This window comes from Hirundo rustica, chromosome 3 (genome assembly GCF_015227805.2).
Source record: "Hirundo rustica isolate bHirRus1 chromosome 3, bHirRus1.pri.v3, whole genome shotgun sequence".
NCBI classification, from domain to species: domain Eukaryota; kingdom Metazoa; phylum Chordata; class Aves; order Passeriformes; family Hirundinidae; genus Hirundo; species Hirundo rustica.
The window spans coordinates 53,227,390-53,245,181 of record NC_053452.1 but is presented as its reverse complement, the minus strand read 5'-3'; the positions used below and the strand labels follow the sequence as shown (position 1 = coordinate 53,245,181).

General features: G+C 36.2%; 1 protein-coding gene across 6 annotated transcripts in view; it reads right to left on the bottom strand.

The window, feature by feature from the left end:
* ADGRG6 (adhesion G protein-coupled receptor G6) overlaps nt 1-17,792 on the bottom strand; it is a 109,959-nt gene that overhangs the window by 90,020 nt on the left and 2,147 nt on the right. For all 6 annotated transcript variants that reach the window (XM_040059748.2, XM_040059750.2, XM_040059751.2 and 3 more), the window contains exon 2: nt 13,985-14,085. In XM_040059748.2, the coding sequence (XP_039915682.1) occupies nt 13,985-14,085 (101 nt within the window). The remainder of the gene's footprint in view (nt 1-13,984; nt 14,086-17,792) is intronic.

Here is a 17,792-nt window from a genome sequence, read left to right as displayed (position 1 = left end):
GAAAATACCAGAGAAGATAGAGAAGATGAAGAAAATATATTTTTCCAATGTATAACCAGAAATTTCCCTGAAGTTATACACAGAATACAAAAACGAAGTGAAAAAAAAGAGGATAGGAGCAAGCTGGAAGTACAACAACAGAATCTCTATTACTTTTTAAAATAATAATAATAATAATAATAATAATTATTATTATTATTATTATTATACTGTGTTCTGGTGTTACATAGACTGCACAGAACCAGGTTGCAGTCGTTCTAACTGTTGGATCATTCAAAGCCTACAATTAATAATTAAACGAAAAAGGAAGTTCTAGTCCCAAGCAAATTGCTTCACAGGGAAGTAATTTGATTACTCCAATAACTGTCAATTTCAGCTTCCTTAAAATGTCTTAAAAATATAGTAGAAATACACAAAACAAGAAAAATAAGCAAATTACATTTTGTTAAGAGGACATTCTTCTCTGCTTATGGGGTACAATAGAATTCTAACGACACATCTCTAAGAGTAATTATAGTTTTATCTACATATACACAGACATCTCTACAATATAAACCCCTCCCAGAAACAGTCAGACACCATTAGGGTTGCACAATCAAGGACGACTGAAGTTAGGAAATGCCAGAGTTAACCTTCCTCTGGCCCTTGTGCACAGATAATTGAAAAAAAATCTTCATTTACATAATCACATACTACTGTTTTTGCAGGATCTCATTGAGTGCACAGGAAGGACAAACCCCATGAAATAAGCAACTTTGCAGTATCCTGCTTTACTTCTGTTCTTCGATGTGTTACCCTCAGCCTTGAAGCGATTCCAGCTCTCTCTTGAGGCATTATTACCGACTTCCTCATGAGCTCTTCTGTGATGTTCATTAGTGTAACATCTGAAGGTTTCTCTAACAGTTATTTTATTAAACAACTTATAATACAGCTGTGACAGAAGAAATAAATTCATTTTACAGAAGTATATCTGGGGAATATCAAGATCAGAAAAATCTTCTGACGTTAAGTGTCTCAGACATGCAAGACCTAACTTGTGATTTGCAGCATTATATAGAGGTTAATATAGTCAAAGACAGTTCCTATTCATCTCAGCTGCAATCAGAGATACAAATCATTCTATAGGTTTAAATTAGTGACAGAAACTGAGACACATTAAAGACAGGTATGAAATTCATTTGCTGAGCCACCCATAAGAGAAAATAGAGACAGAATTCAGTTTTCTAGCACAGCCTTCAGCCACCCTTGCCATGAGATCTCTTTGCAAGCCATTTCCTCATTCAGTGTACATATTTTACCTCTTGCCATGCTTAAAGCAAAGACCTTAAAAATCACGTTTGTTTTCAGCCTCCTTGCATGTCTACTTTGTACAAACTGAAGGCCAATGACAAAAAGCAGGTGGGTTTGTAATACACCCTGCATGATCACCACGGACGTGAAAATGGAAAAATCCATAGGAAAGCTGAATTCTTCAAATCTGTTATTTCTTAATTATGGAGTTGCCAGCTTTCTAGCCTTAGCCTTATTTCTTTTATATATTTTCTTACTAATTTTCTTCCATTATTTTTAAAAAGTCAAATTTGAAAACTACCCTTGTGCAACAATCAAAGGAAACTTTCCCTGCTGGTCTACCACACAGGTTTCTGACATACCAACTAAACTAGCGACTGATGATTCTAGATTATAATTCTCTGTTTCACTAGCTGAATCTCAAGCTTTTCCTCACCTCCACATAAGACAGGAAATTACTGCAAAATAAAAATACGTGAATGTCTTACTCTTTGTCAGAACTGGTATGATTAAAAGGTTGTTTTACTTTAAAGCAGTAACAGACAAGTAAGAGCCATTTATTAGCATATGGCATTTCAGAAATAAACATACTGTCTCATAATTAGAAAAGACAGATTACAAGGATATGGCATTACCCACATAAAATTGAGAGCCTGGATATTCACTCAAACCTCTCTTATTGCTGCTGATAAAGAGGGGCTCACAATGAAAACCATTATTCATTCGTCTCATACAGATATATTTTTCCATGACCAAAGCAGCCTATACTCAAGAACATAATTTACTTAAAGTGTGGACAAAGGCTCTGTGCTTTGTGGCTGGATTTATAAATCTGTCAGCACACACAGGAGATCCACCTGCACAATCCAAACACAATACCGTGTTTCCGTATGGATATTTGTCCTTAAACTGATACAAAATGTTAGTTCAGCGTTTGCTTCTGTTAAAGTTTAAGCTGTACCATAAACATATCATGTTTTAGGATCATTTTTATCAGTCATTTTTATAATTTATAGTAATTGTATTTTTAAAAGTAACATCAAAGAACAAGTGAAGTATCTTTATTCATGGCAGTACACGAACACAGGGTAGTGGTTGATGCTACCTCCAGACTATATATCTCCAGCAGTGATAATGCTAACAAGTACTTTATTAACTTATGAAAGCTCATGTTACAAGGAGAAAAATAATAAAATACCACCATTATTATTATTTAATATTTATCTTATGAACCTTAGGTGTACAATCCTCTTTGAGTTGCATTATAGCTTTAAAAACATAACAGGCAAATTGTTAACCTCACTGAAAGCTTCACATATGCAATAATACCACAACCCCAAGAAAGGATAATAGTGCAGAATATCTCCCTGCTTGCCAAGTAACTGGTTCTTGGATGCATACAGCACTTTGGTCATACAAACTTTAGTTGCACGGCATTTGACTGTCATTTTGTTACCATCAGTATTTGTAGATAAACTTCTAAGTTTACAAACAGACACCATAATTACTATGAGGAATGACATTAGAGGACTAGATGAGAACTATTGTGAGGGCCGGTATAAAAAACTGAACCACAAACATGCAGAGAATTAAATTATGACAAAGTAAAATAACAAATTGCAAGTACCACAGAAGAGCTTCCTGGCAAGAAAAAAAAAAGTTTCATCAGCTGCTATTAAGTAATTTATGTTTGTGACTCACAATGGTCACGTTTTGATGACCAGATTCTAGTTTAAGGCCTTTTTTTGTTGTTGTTATTACAGTATGCAACACTATTTTTCCATTCTGTTGTCCTTGTATCATTTCTTATATTGAACTCTGCAAATGAAAACTAATCAAAATCTAATGTGAAATACCACAGATTGCTAAAAGACTTGATTTTTTTTTTTAAGTTTGGCTTGATCCCTGCTAATAAAAGATATTTCTCCAGATTTCCACATATTTCAAGTGAATAAACACAGTAGCTGATTAAGATAAGAAGCATTGTAGACCTCACCCTAAAGATTAAAACTCTGGCGAGGCTGAGCTGTCTTCTCACTAGAAACACTCACTAATGTAAAATAAGAGGAAAGCTCAAAAAATCATGCCACGATAATCAAAAGCAATTCACTTCAAAAGGAAAAATAAAGCTTTCCTCTGGGCATTAGGATTAAAAACCAGAATGGATGTCTGGATTCTTACGATATTTTAACTGACTCTGAGAGTTACTGAACAATCTCCAAACAGATGTAGAATGTCTAGGTGAAAAAGAGTGTGATAGAGCAAAAATGCTGGCTTCTCCTTGGCTCAGTTTTTGAGAGTGCTGAGAATATTCATTTAACACTCAACCTCTGGGAAACTGAGGTGCTCTGACTCCCCAAAATGGTATCGTGTCCCAGAAAATGCAGGAACAGTGCAAGAAGAAAAATCTTTCCATATCAGTCCTTCCAGGAGAGTTTGTGCATCTGATTTTTTTGCTGGAGCTCGAGTCAATTCTTAAGTACCAAGAAAGGATTCACATGACGTGCGGATTACACAGACAAAAAACAGAATACAAAAACCTCTTCCATTTCACTGGGTGAGATCACAGTAATCTGCAGACAAAACCCACAAGTTACAACATATAATCATTGCCAAGTGTTCACAGCAACTCTTCTTTATTCTTTAAGCCTCTTTCCTTTCTGAACACTGAACAGTGATGCAGCACCATGCAAGTTAAATCTTTTAAAGCCATGGGGCAGAACTTTGGCTTCCACTGACACAGGAGCACTGCTTGGCCAAGACACAAACTTCCAGTTAGTTTCTGTTTGGACATTTCGGGAGGGATTTTCCAAAGAGTTCCACAGTGATGTAACTCTGCTCTTATTCAAGGACAGTAAAACCTGCACTGACTTTGGTGGGACCCAGTAAAATGAATGTTACTCAATCCATGGAGGAACCGCCAGAACATACACAGCTGAACATCCACTTCAGAATTTCCTTATATCTCAGTCAGAAGCTGTGCATAACTATTTGAAGATTAAAGTAGATACGTCTCAATTTCACCATTCCTAAGCACAAAAAGCAAAGCGCACACCTTCTATGAAATTATTCCGTAATTTTGTCAATCATGTTATCAGTAAGTTGTTTTCCTTTACTTTCTTGAAAAGAATACTTATTTAAGAAAATTAATGCTTTAAAGAGAACATGTCAAAAATTTAAAACTAATGTTGTAATTTGCTCCTTCAGATTCAGAATACTTATTACACCAGAAAAATTATTAGGACGATAAGGCAAGATAAATGTTTTTAAAACAATAGCTTTAAAAACTGGACTCTTCTCAGCTACATTTCTGGCATCTGCTACATTCCATTGCTATGATGTTCTATTCAGAAAAGATTTATGCAGCCAAGCTTTTTTTTTCCTAAGATCTTGAGTTCAGATATTGATTCCATGATTAAATTGCCAGTAATTTAATTTTGTTAAGCTCTAAAAAAAAGGAACAATTTCAGATAATTCTGTTGAACGTAATAGCAAAGGAGTCAGCAAATACAGGAGTTGTGTAAAATAGAATACTTGTATCACATACATCAACATTGCCAATAAAAAGGGAAAGAAACCCACACAAAACTAAATAAAACTATGCCAGATATTATTTACAGGTAACTTATTAGGTACTAGATTTTGCTAAGAGATTTAGATATTTATCATTTGGTATTACCTACATGAAAAATATGTGTATATTTTATTAGAGAGAAGGAGCATATACATAGAGAAATGTTTGACTTTTAAATCCACAGTACTATCTTTTGATTGCCATGTGTCACGAGAAGGAGAAATTTATTATTCTAGCAATGTTACTTCTGCCTTTTTGAGCTCCACAGTGACCTTTCCAGGAATGCAGAAGGGTTAAATGCAATTCACCTGTAAAGTAGTGAAATAATCACGTAACATTAGAGCAATTCCTCATATGCAGAGACAGACAGAGGGAAGGCCTGACTGGTGGCATTTCTGATATACAATGCCTTTGCCAATTCCAGTGGCAAGATTTTAGCAGAAGCACAGCCAATCCAAAATAAGACCTGAATACCAGATATCATGGAAATGGTATACTGCCAAAATCTGACAGGTCAAAGGAAGAAAAAACCCACACTTTATAAACCAGTGACACAGTAAACTGTAACAAGAGCAGCTAGTGCACATCTGATGTACCTGGCTTACCCATGAGAGGGAGGAGGCCCATTACTGTTATTGTTACACTTCCTTTAAGTACCTTTATAAGTCAAATAACTTTTTTTAGAACACCACAACTTCTAACCTGTTGTACAAATTATGTAATTTTTCAACATCAGCATTTTGCCCTTTTATTAACAGTTCTTTAAAGCAAAGTTAAAACCCAAGATAAATCAACACCATTTCGATGATCTGTTATTCAAAATGTTGGACAGGTGGGCACCCATGTCCAGAATGAAACCTCTCAGTTATTTTGGATTTCATTGCAAAAGACATACTACTGTTCCTTTCTGTATTTTTAACAACTCATCAGACAAGTGATTTCAGGATTCTCTGCACTCTTTCAATTTCTATAAAGTGCAGTATAATATATGACTATCATACTTTGGATATGAAAGATATTTAGACAGAATCAGACGAAGGAAAAAAGCATTCAAAATTTAAACCCATTTATAGACTTTTACTGTAAATTCAAGACAATGAGAAAAACCAGTAGTCCTCACACTTAAAAAAAAAAAGTCACAGAGGACTGGGTCACTTGTACAAATGCCTCTGTGATAACTTCAACCATGAGGTCTTTCTCTCCACCTAAAAAGCAAGTTCTGATTAAAAAATGCCTTGAGTTTCATAGTATGGATTTGTCACTGCACAGTTCTTAATTAAAAGAGCTCTGAGAAGCCAGAGCATGCATCTGAACAAAACAAACTCTGTTTGAGACAGGGAGTTGCAGCTTTCTGTCTGACACCCATTAAGAAGCATATTCATGAGCGAAAAAAAAGCTGGAACTAGAAAAAAAACTGATTGCATTTTATACTTTCAAAAATTACATTAGCTGTGTAGTAATCTTTTCATGGATCTACCCTGTGTTCATGGATCTACCCTCCAAGTTCTTGCAGGTATTCAGCTCTGGAAAACAACCCAGTTGTTTTACAGTGTACTGGGAGACAGCTGGACTGCTTTGGGGATATCCAGAAGAAAAATGGTTTCAAAAATACGAACTTACTTTTCGTCACTCTTTGAGTAAGTTATTTTCCAACACACACTTTTTCAGTCTACAAGAACTTTCAAACATTAATTTCTCTGAAAATATGTTGTGCTGACACTTCCATACCGTATTAATTGTCTTACATTTTAATTAATATAGCAGTAGTTTTAGAGGATTATGCAATCTGAGTTACGACTGTGGTGGCTTCTATTGTCAAATTTGACTATTTGCTACACTGGAATTCAGAAAAACCAGTAAATAACTGAAAAGATGTTCAGAATTTACTGAAAAGGAAATTCACAGAATGGGAATTGGTAAACATCTTTGGGAGCTGAAATCTTAACCATTAGCAAAATTGTTTCCAACTAACAAATTGAAAACAGTCAAGATACTGTTCAAGCAGCTGTAGCCCCAGACAACAGGGTGAAGAAATAAACCAAAAAACTCTACAAAACCTCCAGCATGAAAGATCATAAAAGAAAAGCACAAGCTCATAATGGTACCAAAAATATAGGACTGGAGTTGGGTTTAGAATGGAAAGTGGCTTGATCTTTTCAGAGACATCAATTAAAATTGACTTGTTTGAAAGATATCTGGAGGCCAGACTACACAGGCAGACTTCTAACTCTGAATTATACAATTAATTTTCCTGTACTGCAGCAGGAATTACAGCTTAGTCTGTCATGTACAGGAACGGAGCAGACCAACAAGTACTGAACCCAGACAAAACAAGAGGGGTTTCTGGAAACCCTCTCTTCCTTGATATGCATGCTTGTATTATCATATCTAGGGCAGGAAAAATAGTTTTGATTCAACGTATCACAACAAGGGATGTACTTCTCCAATGTAACTTATCGTTATTACTTTAATATTTGTGTTAACTCTGTCACAGTCTATTGTTAAAATAGTTAAAATACTTTGTTTTCCTCCCACAGGAGAGATATTTTTCTGTTCCATGGTGAGAGAAAGAAATTCAGAAACAGTACATGTGAAAAATTTAATCAGGTGTTTTTCATATACAGTCTTAAAAAGGAATGTAACTTTCCAGGTAAGTTTTCTTATATTGCAGTACCTCACTAGCTTGTAGCTACAATTCCCTCAATTTTTTTCCCAGATTCTTAAAAAACCCCCATCATGAATGTTTGTCTTCATTTTAGTATTGTATATCTGTGTTGTGGTTGTGTGAAAATGCAAATTTTAACATTTCTTTATCAGAAAGTGACAATGAGGCCTTGATCTAATATGTATTACGTGTTACACCTTGTGCAAAACACTTAGGCAACCCCACTAAGTAAACAAATATTAAGTTCTAGCAAAAATAATCATGGACGTTAAAATAGGCATCTAAAATCTGCAAGATCAGCCCTTCTGATTAGTTGAGAAATGCTGACTTTACAGTGGTAATTACTCACTTCTAAAAAGTCCATTGGGATATTAACTCAACCATTTAAATTACTTGGTATTAATTGTGATACATATTGAAATGCGCATCACCCGATTGCTAGACTTGTATGTTAGGAACTTTTACCTGGAAAACTTCTATTTCTAGTTAACACCTTCACTTCATGATGCAATGCTTCTCACATTAGCCATCCACAGGAGAGAAAAAAGTGGCATTCACAACATTCAGATTTTAATTAGACAGAAACACACTTTGTTCTAGAATTTTCATTCACTTTATTGAGACCAACTGACAAATACCTTTTTTTTTTTTTTTTTTTTTTTTCCCCCCACACAATAACCTCTATCAGGGCAGCCTTTTGTAAGGCACAGTCCAAATGGCCACAAGTCACCTTAGGCCTATTTTTGGATGTACTGCTAAGATAGGTAATTTTATTACGTGTTGTGATAAACAGTATTGACAAACATTCAAGCTTTTGTTGGGTATGTATTTTAATTTCTAACAGTGAACAGAGAAAATGAGGCAAAAATAATTTATAAACAGATACTAAAATACTGTAGGTCGTAAAGATTGGACCTTCTGAGACAGGTTGTTCTTTCTTTGAAGGTATATTCTTTATAGAGGGGTACATTATTTAGCCTTTGTTGTAATAAAGGAGTGCCGAGACCCTGTACAGTGAGGTCGTAGCCAGCTTAGAAATGCCTGAGCACATTCCGTATCGGTTTGGCTGCGAGGGCATATCAGAGGAGGGGGAGAAATCACTGCTCTTTTAAGGCAGCATTGGTTATTCTCATGGTTAATGCAATGAGGTTGAAACATTTAAGGGAAAATAATTATCAACACTATCAAAAGATTATAGCTACAAAAAGTAAACAGAGGTAATGAAAGGCAGGTTCCTGTGAAATTCATTTCAACAGTAATTTACTTTTATATTAACAAACTGTCAAGTAGGAGAAATACAAGAAAGCCGACTACCAACATTTTCTCTGTAAGATTTGTATGAACAGAAATTCTAAACACATGCCTCAAGCCAGCAAAAAATCAGATACTAAACAGAACATAAAAGGGACAGCTTATGATATGTTTTGTTTAAGCTAAATTAAAATAAATATATATTAAAAAAACCTGACAAAGAGGAAAGAATAAAAAAACCTTGGAGCTATTCATTAAATACATAGATTCCTTCTGACTAATCTCTCAGTTACTCATGATTTATGTATGCCTCTGTAAGGAAAGAGACTGCCAGACTGAATATTTTTTCCAAACTTTTAAAATTTCCTGACTTTTTCCATAACTTTCAGAAATAAGAATTTCCATGCCTGAGTCAGGGACAGAACTATCAGTCACATTTGCCCTGCTCAGCACTAAATGCACACCCGTTCCCACCCCTGGGATGCCATCAGAGGAGTTCAACAAAGCACCAGTAACAAACAACTTCATAAAACCACCCCCTGCTGTACGAGAGGATTGCGCTGACTGACTGGGTTAATGCCTTGGCACTTCGGTTCTTGCTCTGCACATGGTAAGGAAGAGGAAGATAAGGGAATGTGCTGACAACCATTTCACCATTTGCTCGGTGATAGGATCTTTGGCTCCTGTCTGGGTTAGGCAGCTTGAGATCCGTGGTGAAAACCCCCACTTCCCGACTTGGCCGTGCCGGATAAAGCCCAATCCATTTTCACAATGTCACTAACTCTTGCCGCTAGCGCTGGTGGCATGAGCAATACTTCCCACCCTACTGACTTCCCATCTCTCATTGGGCTTGTGGACCCACAGATTCACTCTGAAATGCTCCCATAAACAATGGAGAACTTTAACCCCTCCTTTATCTACACAGATGCAATTAAGGAGCATAACAGACAAAGATGATCTTATGTTGTGGCTCATCATCAGACATGTGGGTGAAGGATCTGCCTTCAGATTTTTTTTTTCTTGATGAATTAAATACAGCACAAAATTTTGTTTTGAATCACCACAAAAATTAAGATTCCAGGAGCTGTAACAGAATTGAAATTTATGCTTTGATGAGATCCTGGGAATTGATTAAACTGCTCTGAGGGCATGGAAATATGACTACAGACACCAGTGCACTTTACTGACGGATGACCAAAAGGACAAAGGTTCATTCTGGCATTAGCTACAGTCACAGTAATTTTGTGGTAACATCAACATGGGGCATAATGCAGAGACTGTAGTAAGAATTATACAGGTCCTCATGCTTTTTTTAAAATAAATGTTTTCCACATTCTGAATAAAACTAAATATGGTTGCACAGCAGTCAAAACTTAAAATATTTATTGACTCCTATGTAATTGGAAGTGTGCTTATGACATAAGAAAGCAAAAACTCTCATGAGGATGTTGCCATCTCCTCAAATGTTCAAGTGTTCAAAACTCTGAAAAGTCCAATACTGATAAGATACTCAAAAACCAGACTGGAAAATAATTATGCAAACTGCAATCTGCATTTTAGGTCACAGAAAACTCCAGTTCTGCTCCTGAGTTACCACAGAGAGCGCAGACACCTCCCAAAGACAGCACAATATTGAAACAATAGACATTTTATCATGACAGCAGAAAAGCAAAAAAAGCAAGGGGGGGGCTAAACTGAACGTTTTTGTGAGGTTACAAACACCTGAAGCAAGCTGATTTTTCCTTTCCATACTGAATTGCTGCTTCTTTATGTCAGCTAAATTGAAGCCATTGTGACAGAACAAACACCAAGACAATTTTTTAGGCTCAGCAAAAGCACTGTCATATTCCAAGAAGTGCAGTTTCCAAAGGGTCTCCTCATTTCCCAGATTTTTAATAAAAAGAGATTCTACAGAATAATGATTAAGACAGAAGTATAGATATTAGGGAAGTTTGGAAATTATATAATGTATTTCTCAGCCCCAGGTTAGGAGTACTGTAGATTTAAATAATTTCTGGTAGATATTACTATACATTCCAAGGGACTGGGATTTCCCAGTTTTTCTTGACATCTAATTCACTGCTACCTAAACCTTTTGATGAGATGTCCTCTCCTCATTTATCTTGTTGTAATTTAAGTCCAATTTTTTTCCCTTTCAACTGCCTGAAAAGATCAGTCTATCCCTTCCCACTGCACCTACCTTCTTAAATATTTTCAGTTCTTATACATTGCCTCTTCTGCCTATTATAGACCAAAAAAATCTTAGTTCTTTCTGTCTGCCTTCACTAGCCATGTTTTCTGGAACTCTGTTCACTCCGTTTGTTCTCTTCTGGGCTCTCTGAAACCAATGAAATGTACATACAAAGAAAAAGTTAGGAATATCTGAGTCTCCTATAAAAGCAGATATAACTAGTTCTGTTTTAAACACCCCCATTCTAACATCTGAGCTCCGATGCAGCCCTTTCACTGGAATATAGACAAGATGTTTACAAGAGAGGTGAGACATACACTCATCACAGGGAAAATGAGGCACAGCTAAATGACTCACATAAGACCATCAGGGACATCTACCCCAGGCAGGAATGGAACCCATGGACAAGTTACTAACTGAGCTGTGCAGTAACTTCACCCTGACCCACAACACATGACCTGAAGCCAGAGTGTCCAAACCCTTATGGATACTGAGATTTTAACTAAAGTACATATTATATTTTTATCATTTTTTTTTCTGGTAATAATTTCTTTCTTTTTCAAGTGTCACAATCCAACCATTGATTCCTTTCTGTGCTTTTGGATTGCACTCCACTTGTACACCTGCTTGTCTGTACCTTACCAATTTGTGGTTGAACATTCTTTCCACAGACCCGTTCTAAGTTTTCTGCTGTGTAATCCCTTTCCTAAGCTTTGTTTCTGAAAGCAGGCCCAGTACTGTAGTTTTCCTCAAACGAAACTATAAAAATATTACTTTTGCATTTTTCCATGTCACAGTGTGACTGATATCTTTATCCTTATGAATAGCCCCTTAAATAATCCATAAAGCCTGGACCTGATGATCTTAATCCCTTGCTTGCATGTAACCTCCTCTGGGCAAATCTTAATAAGCACCAATAGCTTTCTAAGCTTACAGCTCACTAGAGAATCTGGATGAATGTCAGGCTTTTATGAGATTTCTACTGTAAATTCAGTCAAGCTTAAGCTGCCAGAGAGATTATGAATATCATACGAATCCACAGCCAAAGTGACCAATACCTTTCAAGAACACAGGAAAAAAAAAAAAATGCAGGAGCAGTTGCGTTTCCCGCTTTGTCTGTCTTGCTCTATTAGAAAAGGATGATGAAAAGACTTCATTTTGCAGCATAACCCATACTTTTACATCAGCATAAAAAGAAATATGAGCCCTGAGGGTCTACAGGCAAGTACTGCCAAATAACAGGTTTCTGTAAAGGTAAGCGTCTCATTTTCATTTCAGTCTAGTATTTACAGCAGACTACCTATCATCTCTTTCACTGCTAAACAGCAAACATCTGTCTATTGAACCCAGACAAGTCTAGTGTACTTTAGTATCTACTTATCATTCAGGCAGACAGGGAAATATCTTTTGCATTTATTCAAAGTTTTGAAGATTTCAAATCCATTCCTGTGGAGGCAAGAAAGGAAAAACCCCCACAGAGATGCACTTGAGACTGGAACTTTTACAAATCCAATGGCACCAATCATTTTACTGCTGAAGAGGTTGGCCAGGGGCATATATGATTTTATAGAAGTGTATCTTGGAGTTTGGCACAGGGCTTTTGACCTTACTTGTTCAGCATCAGCACAGCTAGCCATAGAGTGCTGCAATTAGCTGAACGCATGGGTGAGTTTGTGGTTGGATTTCTCTGTCCTCACAGCACACTAGCTGGGACCTGCTGGCTCACAGGGCTTAGGCTGCTGTGTCACTGTACTTCCAGTTATCAGTTATCTGTTATGAAGAGGAACTGGCAAAGGATAATAATTTTGGCACCCTAGTGTTCTGGTTGTCAGGTAACAGCACACAGATGTAAATTAGAGGAGGCTTTGCTGATTTACTCTGTGCTAAGAATGGCAGCTGCATGGCCCAAGATCAAGTGTGGGCCAGGAACACGGGGGCACAAAATCCATCAGCCAATGGAGCCGCAGGTGAGAGCAGATCCTAAATGTGTTTCTGGGTGCAGTTTAATGGACAAGGAAAACACCTATTAAAGTGACATGAATATGGAAAGCGCTACTGCACAGAGACAACATTGTTTTGTCTCTAAAAAACAACAACAAAAAAAGTGTAGGTTTTAAAAATCAAAAAGCACTTTTAAAAAAAGAAAAACATTACCAAAGAAGTTAGAAGCCCTTTCTATATATAAACAATCCTTTTTTCCAATGGCAAGCCTGTCAAAGCAAAACTACCCATCTGATACAGAATTAGCTGGGCACCGCAGGCTGCTCCAAAATTTTCATATGCTCCAGAATAAACTCCAGACATCTTTTTTCCAGCAAAGCAGCTGGATCTCCTAAAATACTTTGCACTCTAGTGGTTAGGACAAGACATTTACTAAATGAAATCTCTCATTCATATGTTTAAAGAAAACAGTCAGAATGTTACATTACACTGTGCTGAAGTGTCACCACAGATGAAGATGTTAAGTTTAAACTGATGGTTCTTTACAGTGTACAGTTATCTTACATATAACTTGCACATACTTTGCTGAGAAATGTTTCTATTATTTGAGTCATAAAAGCTTTTAAAAATAATAAGCACACTCCAGGTATTTTACAGCTTTGAACTACAGTGAAGGGTTATTAAATGCACAATCTGCAGGCACAAACAGTACTGTGGAAAATGGAAGAACTACGTGATTACCCACAAAATTTCAACAACCAGAAGAAATTCAAGAGGCAGGCATTAACAAGATAACCACAAAGAAAGAACAAAATGAAAGAATTCAAAGAAGACACTTGAGGGGAAAAAAATAATAACAATTAATAACAGCAAAACTGTAAAAAATGGCAAACAGAAAATTCTGCAGTAGCAGAACACATGACCCAAACTATAAAATAGTGATCATAATGCATCACTTTCATCAAAGTGTTATATTATACAGAATTCAGCCATACATAAGCATAATCCTCAGTCATTAAAACTTTGTCTCCTTGATCATTTATTTGTGCAAGAAGATAAACTGCTGACTTACCTGCTTGCTGCATGCATATAATATATGTGGTAAACAAGCAGAGACAGTGCTGCAGCTTCCATTTCCAGTGATAGCACCACATTTCGCTTACATGAGACATCCTGTGGGAAAAAAAGAAAAGCAATCAAGAACTCAGGGAGTTTTACAAAACAAGGGAAATGAGGAAGACTGTTGTTAGTCAAACTAGTAACTTGCAGTAAATAAAACAGTGAAAATTATACATGACCCTATTATTGCTTAAATGGAGACAAAAGTCTGTTAAACAGTGTCAGAAATTATATTTTCTGGTTCTTAGCAGACAGCAAAATGGAGGACTGGTCAGCATTGGGCTTCTAAGCAGATAGATGTGGGTGGTATTTTAGTAAAAGAAAGAAGAAGCACAGTCTGAAAGAGTTAAGTTGTAGGGGTTTTTTTGAAATACGAAATTTTACACATATAGACACATTTATTCTATTTAACTATACATAATACATACATATTTGTTATTAACTAAATAAAGATAGTATATCATAATTTGCCTCTACCCTTAACAAGGTTTTTAATTTTTCAATTCTAATGTTTTGACAGCTATGATATTTTCTGCTGACTTTTATGAAAATCCTGAAACTTGCCTTGCTGAAATCTAGGAGCTTATCTGTGCTGTGCCAGAGAAGTCAGGGACATTGTAATTATTCAATAAAATAAATGCATCTCTGGAAAAGTCTCTATCAGTTATAGCTTGAGGTTAAAGTTTCCTTTCCCTTAAAGCCTAAAGGATATTTAACGGCTAAACCAAAATGTTTCCTCCACTGTGGGCAGAACAGGAAGCAAAATTCTTAATAAATTTATTCAGACCTTTAACCATGCATCCAAAATGAATGGTGCTCCATTACATCCACGTCTCATTTTATTCAATTAGTTAGCGGCAAGCAGAAGGAAGTAACAAGTAACGAAATACAACACACATTCTTTTGACCACCTCTTTCCTCTTCTGTTTGGTGATGATAACTGGCTTTTGTTCAGTAAGATATTATCTACCTATACTGAGGTAGATAAGGACAAAACTCTTCCATCTGCCCCACATATGTTGCTGTGAACCCACCAGCAAAAGCTGGGGGCAAATATAAAACCTTTTCCAGTGCAAGTTTCTGTTTATTCCCAAAGTGGAAACCAATTCAGGCAGATAAACCATTGTAAAGGAACAAGTTTCAGCTTTAAAAATAGTAATTCATGAAAGCACTCCTGTCGGCTATGTGCCAATGGGCCCAAGTAAATGGCACTTCAGCAGACTGCTGCGATCAGTTAGGCTTCTCTTCAATGCAGCGTTACACAGCACAGGTATCTGATTACAAAAGAAGTTCAGTTCTTTGTGGGTAGTTGTATCGAATTAGAAATCTGAAGCAGATTATTTTTTCTGAGATACTGTAAAGTCAAACTTAACAAGTGTTGAAGACAAGCTCAGAAAACATGAGGCTCCAAAATACAAGAATCTCTTTGATGAAGCCAGACATACAAAATAACTGGATTATCAAACAATAGAATTATTGTCCTTCAACTTAGTGATCCAAAAATCCCTATTAAAATCTCAGACAACAGAAAGCTGAGGTTTTGGAACTGTTACTTTCCAATGTATGTAATTCATAAGTCCACAATACCTTTAATATTAATTTAGAAAATTGAATTTGAACAGAAGTCCTTTGAAGACATAAAAACAGTTACACACACACATGCAAGCATATACAGCATGCATACACACGCACAGAGTGGGGAAACGGAAGTGTTGGGGCTAACAGCATGACACACCAGAGATACAAAGTAATTTTCCTATTCCTACAGAAGAGTTTGCAGGTACTGATGAGACACATGGCAACCTGCTGTTTAATCTACCAATACAAACCTGTAGAAGCAGTTGCATCACAGGTTTTTGTCGCTGGTTTGTTTTGAGCCAGCACAGTTAACAGTTATCAGACAAGGAAACAAACAATAATTTATTAATATAGAATAAATCTGTGTTGATTTTCATCAAACTGAAAAATTGTCTGTATCATCATTTTTGATATCTCTATGAGCTCAGACAAAGTTTTTGCTCATATAGTAACTGGAGAATCCAAGACACCACATTTGAGATACTCAAGGAAAAATGACATAAGAAGCTTCTGCTGCTTAGGTCTGGTGTGAATGCATCCAGTCACATTTCTTCCAGTGTTTTTTTTTTTTGAAAGAACATGAAATTCTACTTTAGTCTGAAAAAGGTATTGGATTTGGTCGATTTCTATTTGTTACTGTTTACTTGCATTGCGGTAATGCTTACAAGCCAGTACTCAATGGTACTCCAGGGTGATGGTTTATAGTCTGTTTCCTCATCCTCACCCATGTAAAAAGTGCTAGTCAAGAAAAACTTCAAGAACATAGATAAGCAACAACAGAACAGAGCACAAATAAGTGCAAACAATTAGGCAAAAAGGAGTAGCTATAAAGACATTTCCCCAGAGTAAAAAGCTAAATTATTACACAATTGCTATTAAAAAATATACAATTCTCCACCAAAATAAATAAGCAAAACAAATACATTAAAAAATAGCAAACTGTCTTCTCCACTTATGTTCCCCACCATTGAAGGACAAAACAATTTTCTTTATACCACATCATCTCAGTTGACAAGAAAAAGGTTTATCAAACTCCGACAAGAATGAACACAGAAGCTCATGCTACCAAAACACTCCACTAATGTGGACACCATGAGTCAGATCTGTTTCTTTTGGAGAGAACTGTTGAAGAACTGTTTTACAAAGCATAACCACCAGCTGAGTGCTATAAATTAGTGAGGAAATAAATTACTTATATGTTCCTAGGCTCTTGCAGAGACAAAAAGTCAAAATTCAGAAAGCTGACTTCTCACTGCCTTACACTCTGATGCATAACACTCCTGTCCACGCAAGAAGTTGTCAGGGATGGAAGTCAGATAACACACTGCCAACAAAAAGGCCTCTTCCACACAAAATCCACCCCTGACATTTTTTTTATGTTTTTGACATTTCAGAAAATTATGATAAGGCATGATAAATACTTCCCAGGCTTTAAAAAACACACCTGAATTGCAGATATTATTCACCTCTTAGTAACCACCATATATATTTTAAGGTTCTTTTTTTCGGTTACTGCTGTTAATCAACATCTAGAAGTAAATACAAGCAGCATATGAATAATTCAATAGAAAAATCAGCCAACAGTCCTGGGCTTGTTTATAGCTTATCAAGGAATGATAAAGTCCCCTGTAAGCACAGATTTGATGGCCCAAGAGACCCCTTTGGTCTTATGTTCTTATTTAAAATGGTATTAAAAAGATGTATTCTGTCATTTAGTATTTATTAACAGCACAGGGAATGGATATCACAGCAGCAATGTAGTAAAACACACCATGAGTTTAGGTAAGCAAAGGGATGGACCCTGTAACAAAGGGATGGATCTGTAACAAAGATCTCAAAAGAGATATGGATTATTTCAGTCTTTGTCTTTGGTTACATAAAAATTGGTGAACACTGTTCATAGTGAGTTTTCTTCTCTATTTTGTACCAGTTTAAGTGAAAAAGCCCTGTTCTGTCCCTAGCTGGTAACACACTAGCAGCTCTGAAGAAATCACTCTGGATGGTCATAGAATCAAAACATTTTACCCAACATATTTAAGATTTATTAGGAAACCGATATTAGGAGTACATCCACTACAAATGGATATAGTCTAAAACCAGCAATTGCTCTAAACTTCTGGGAAGGTTTTGAGGGGGTTGGCCTTCTGTGGAGTCTGATTTTTCTGAAGTGTGAAGTACTAATT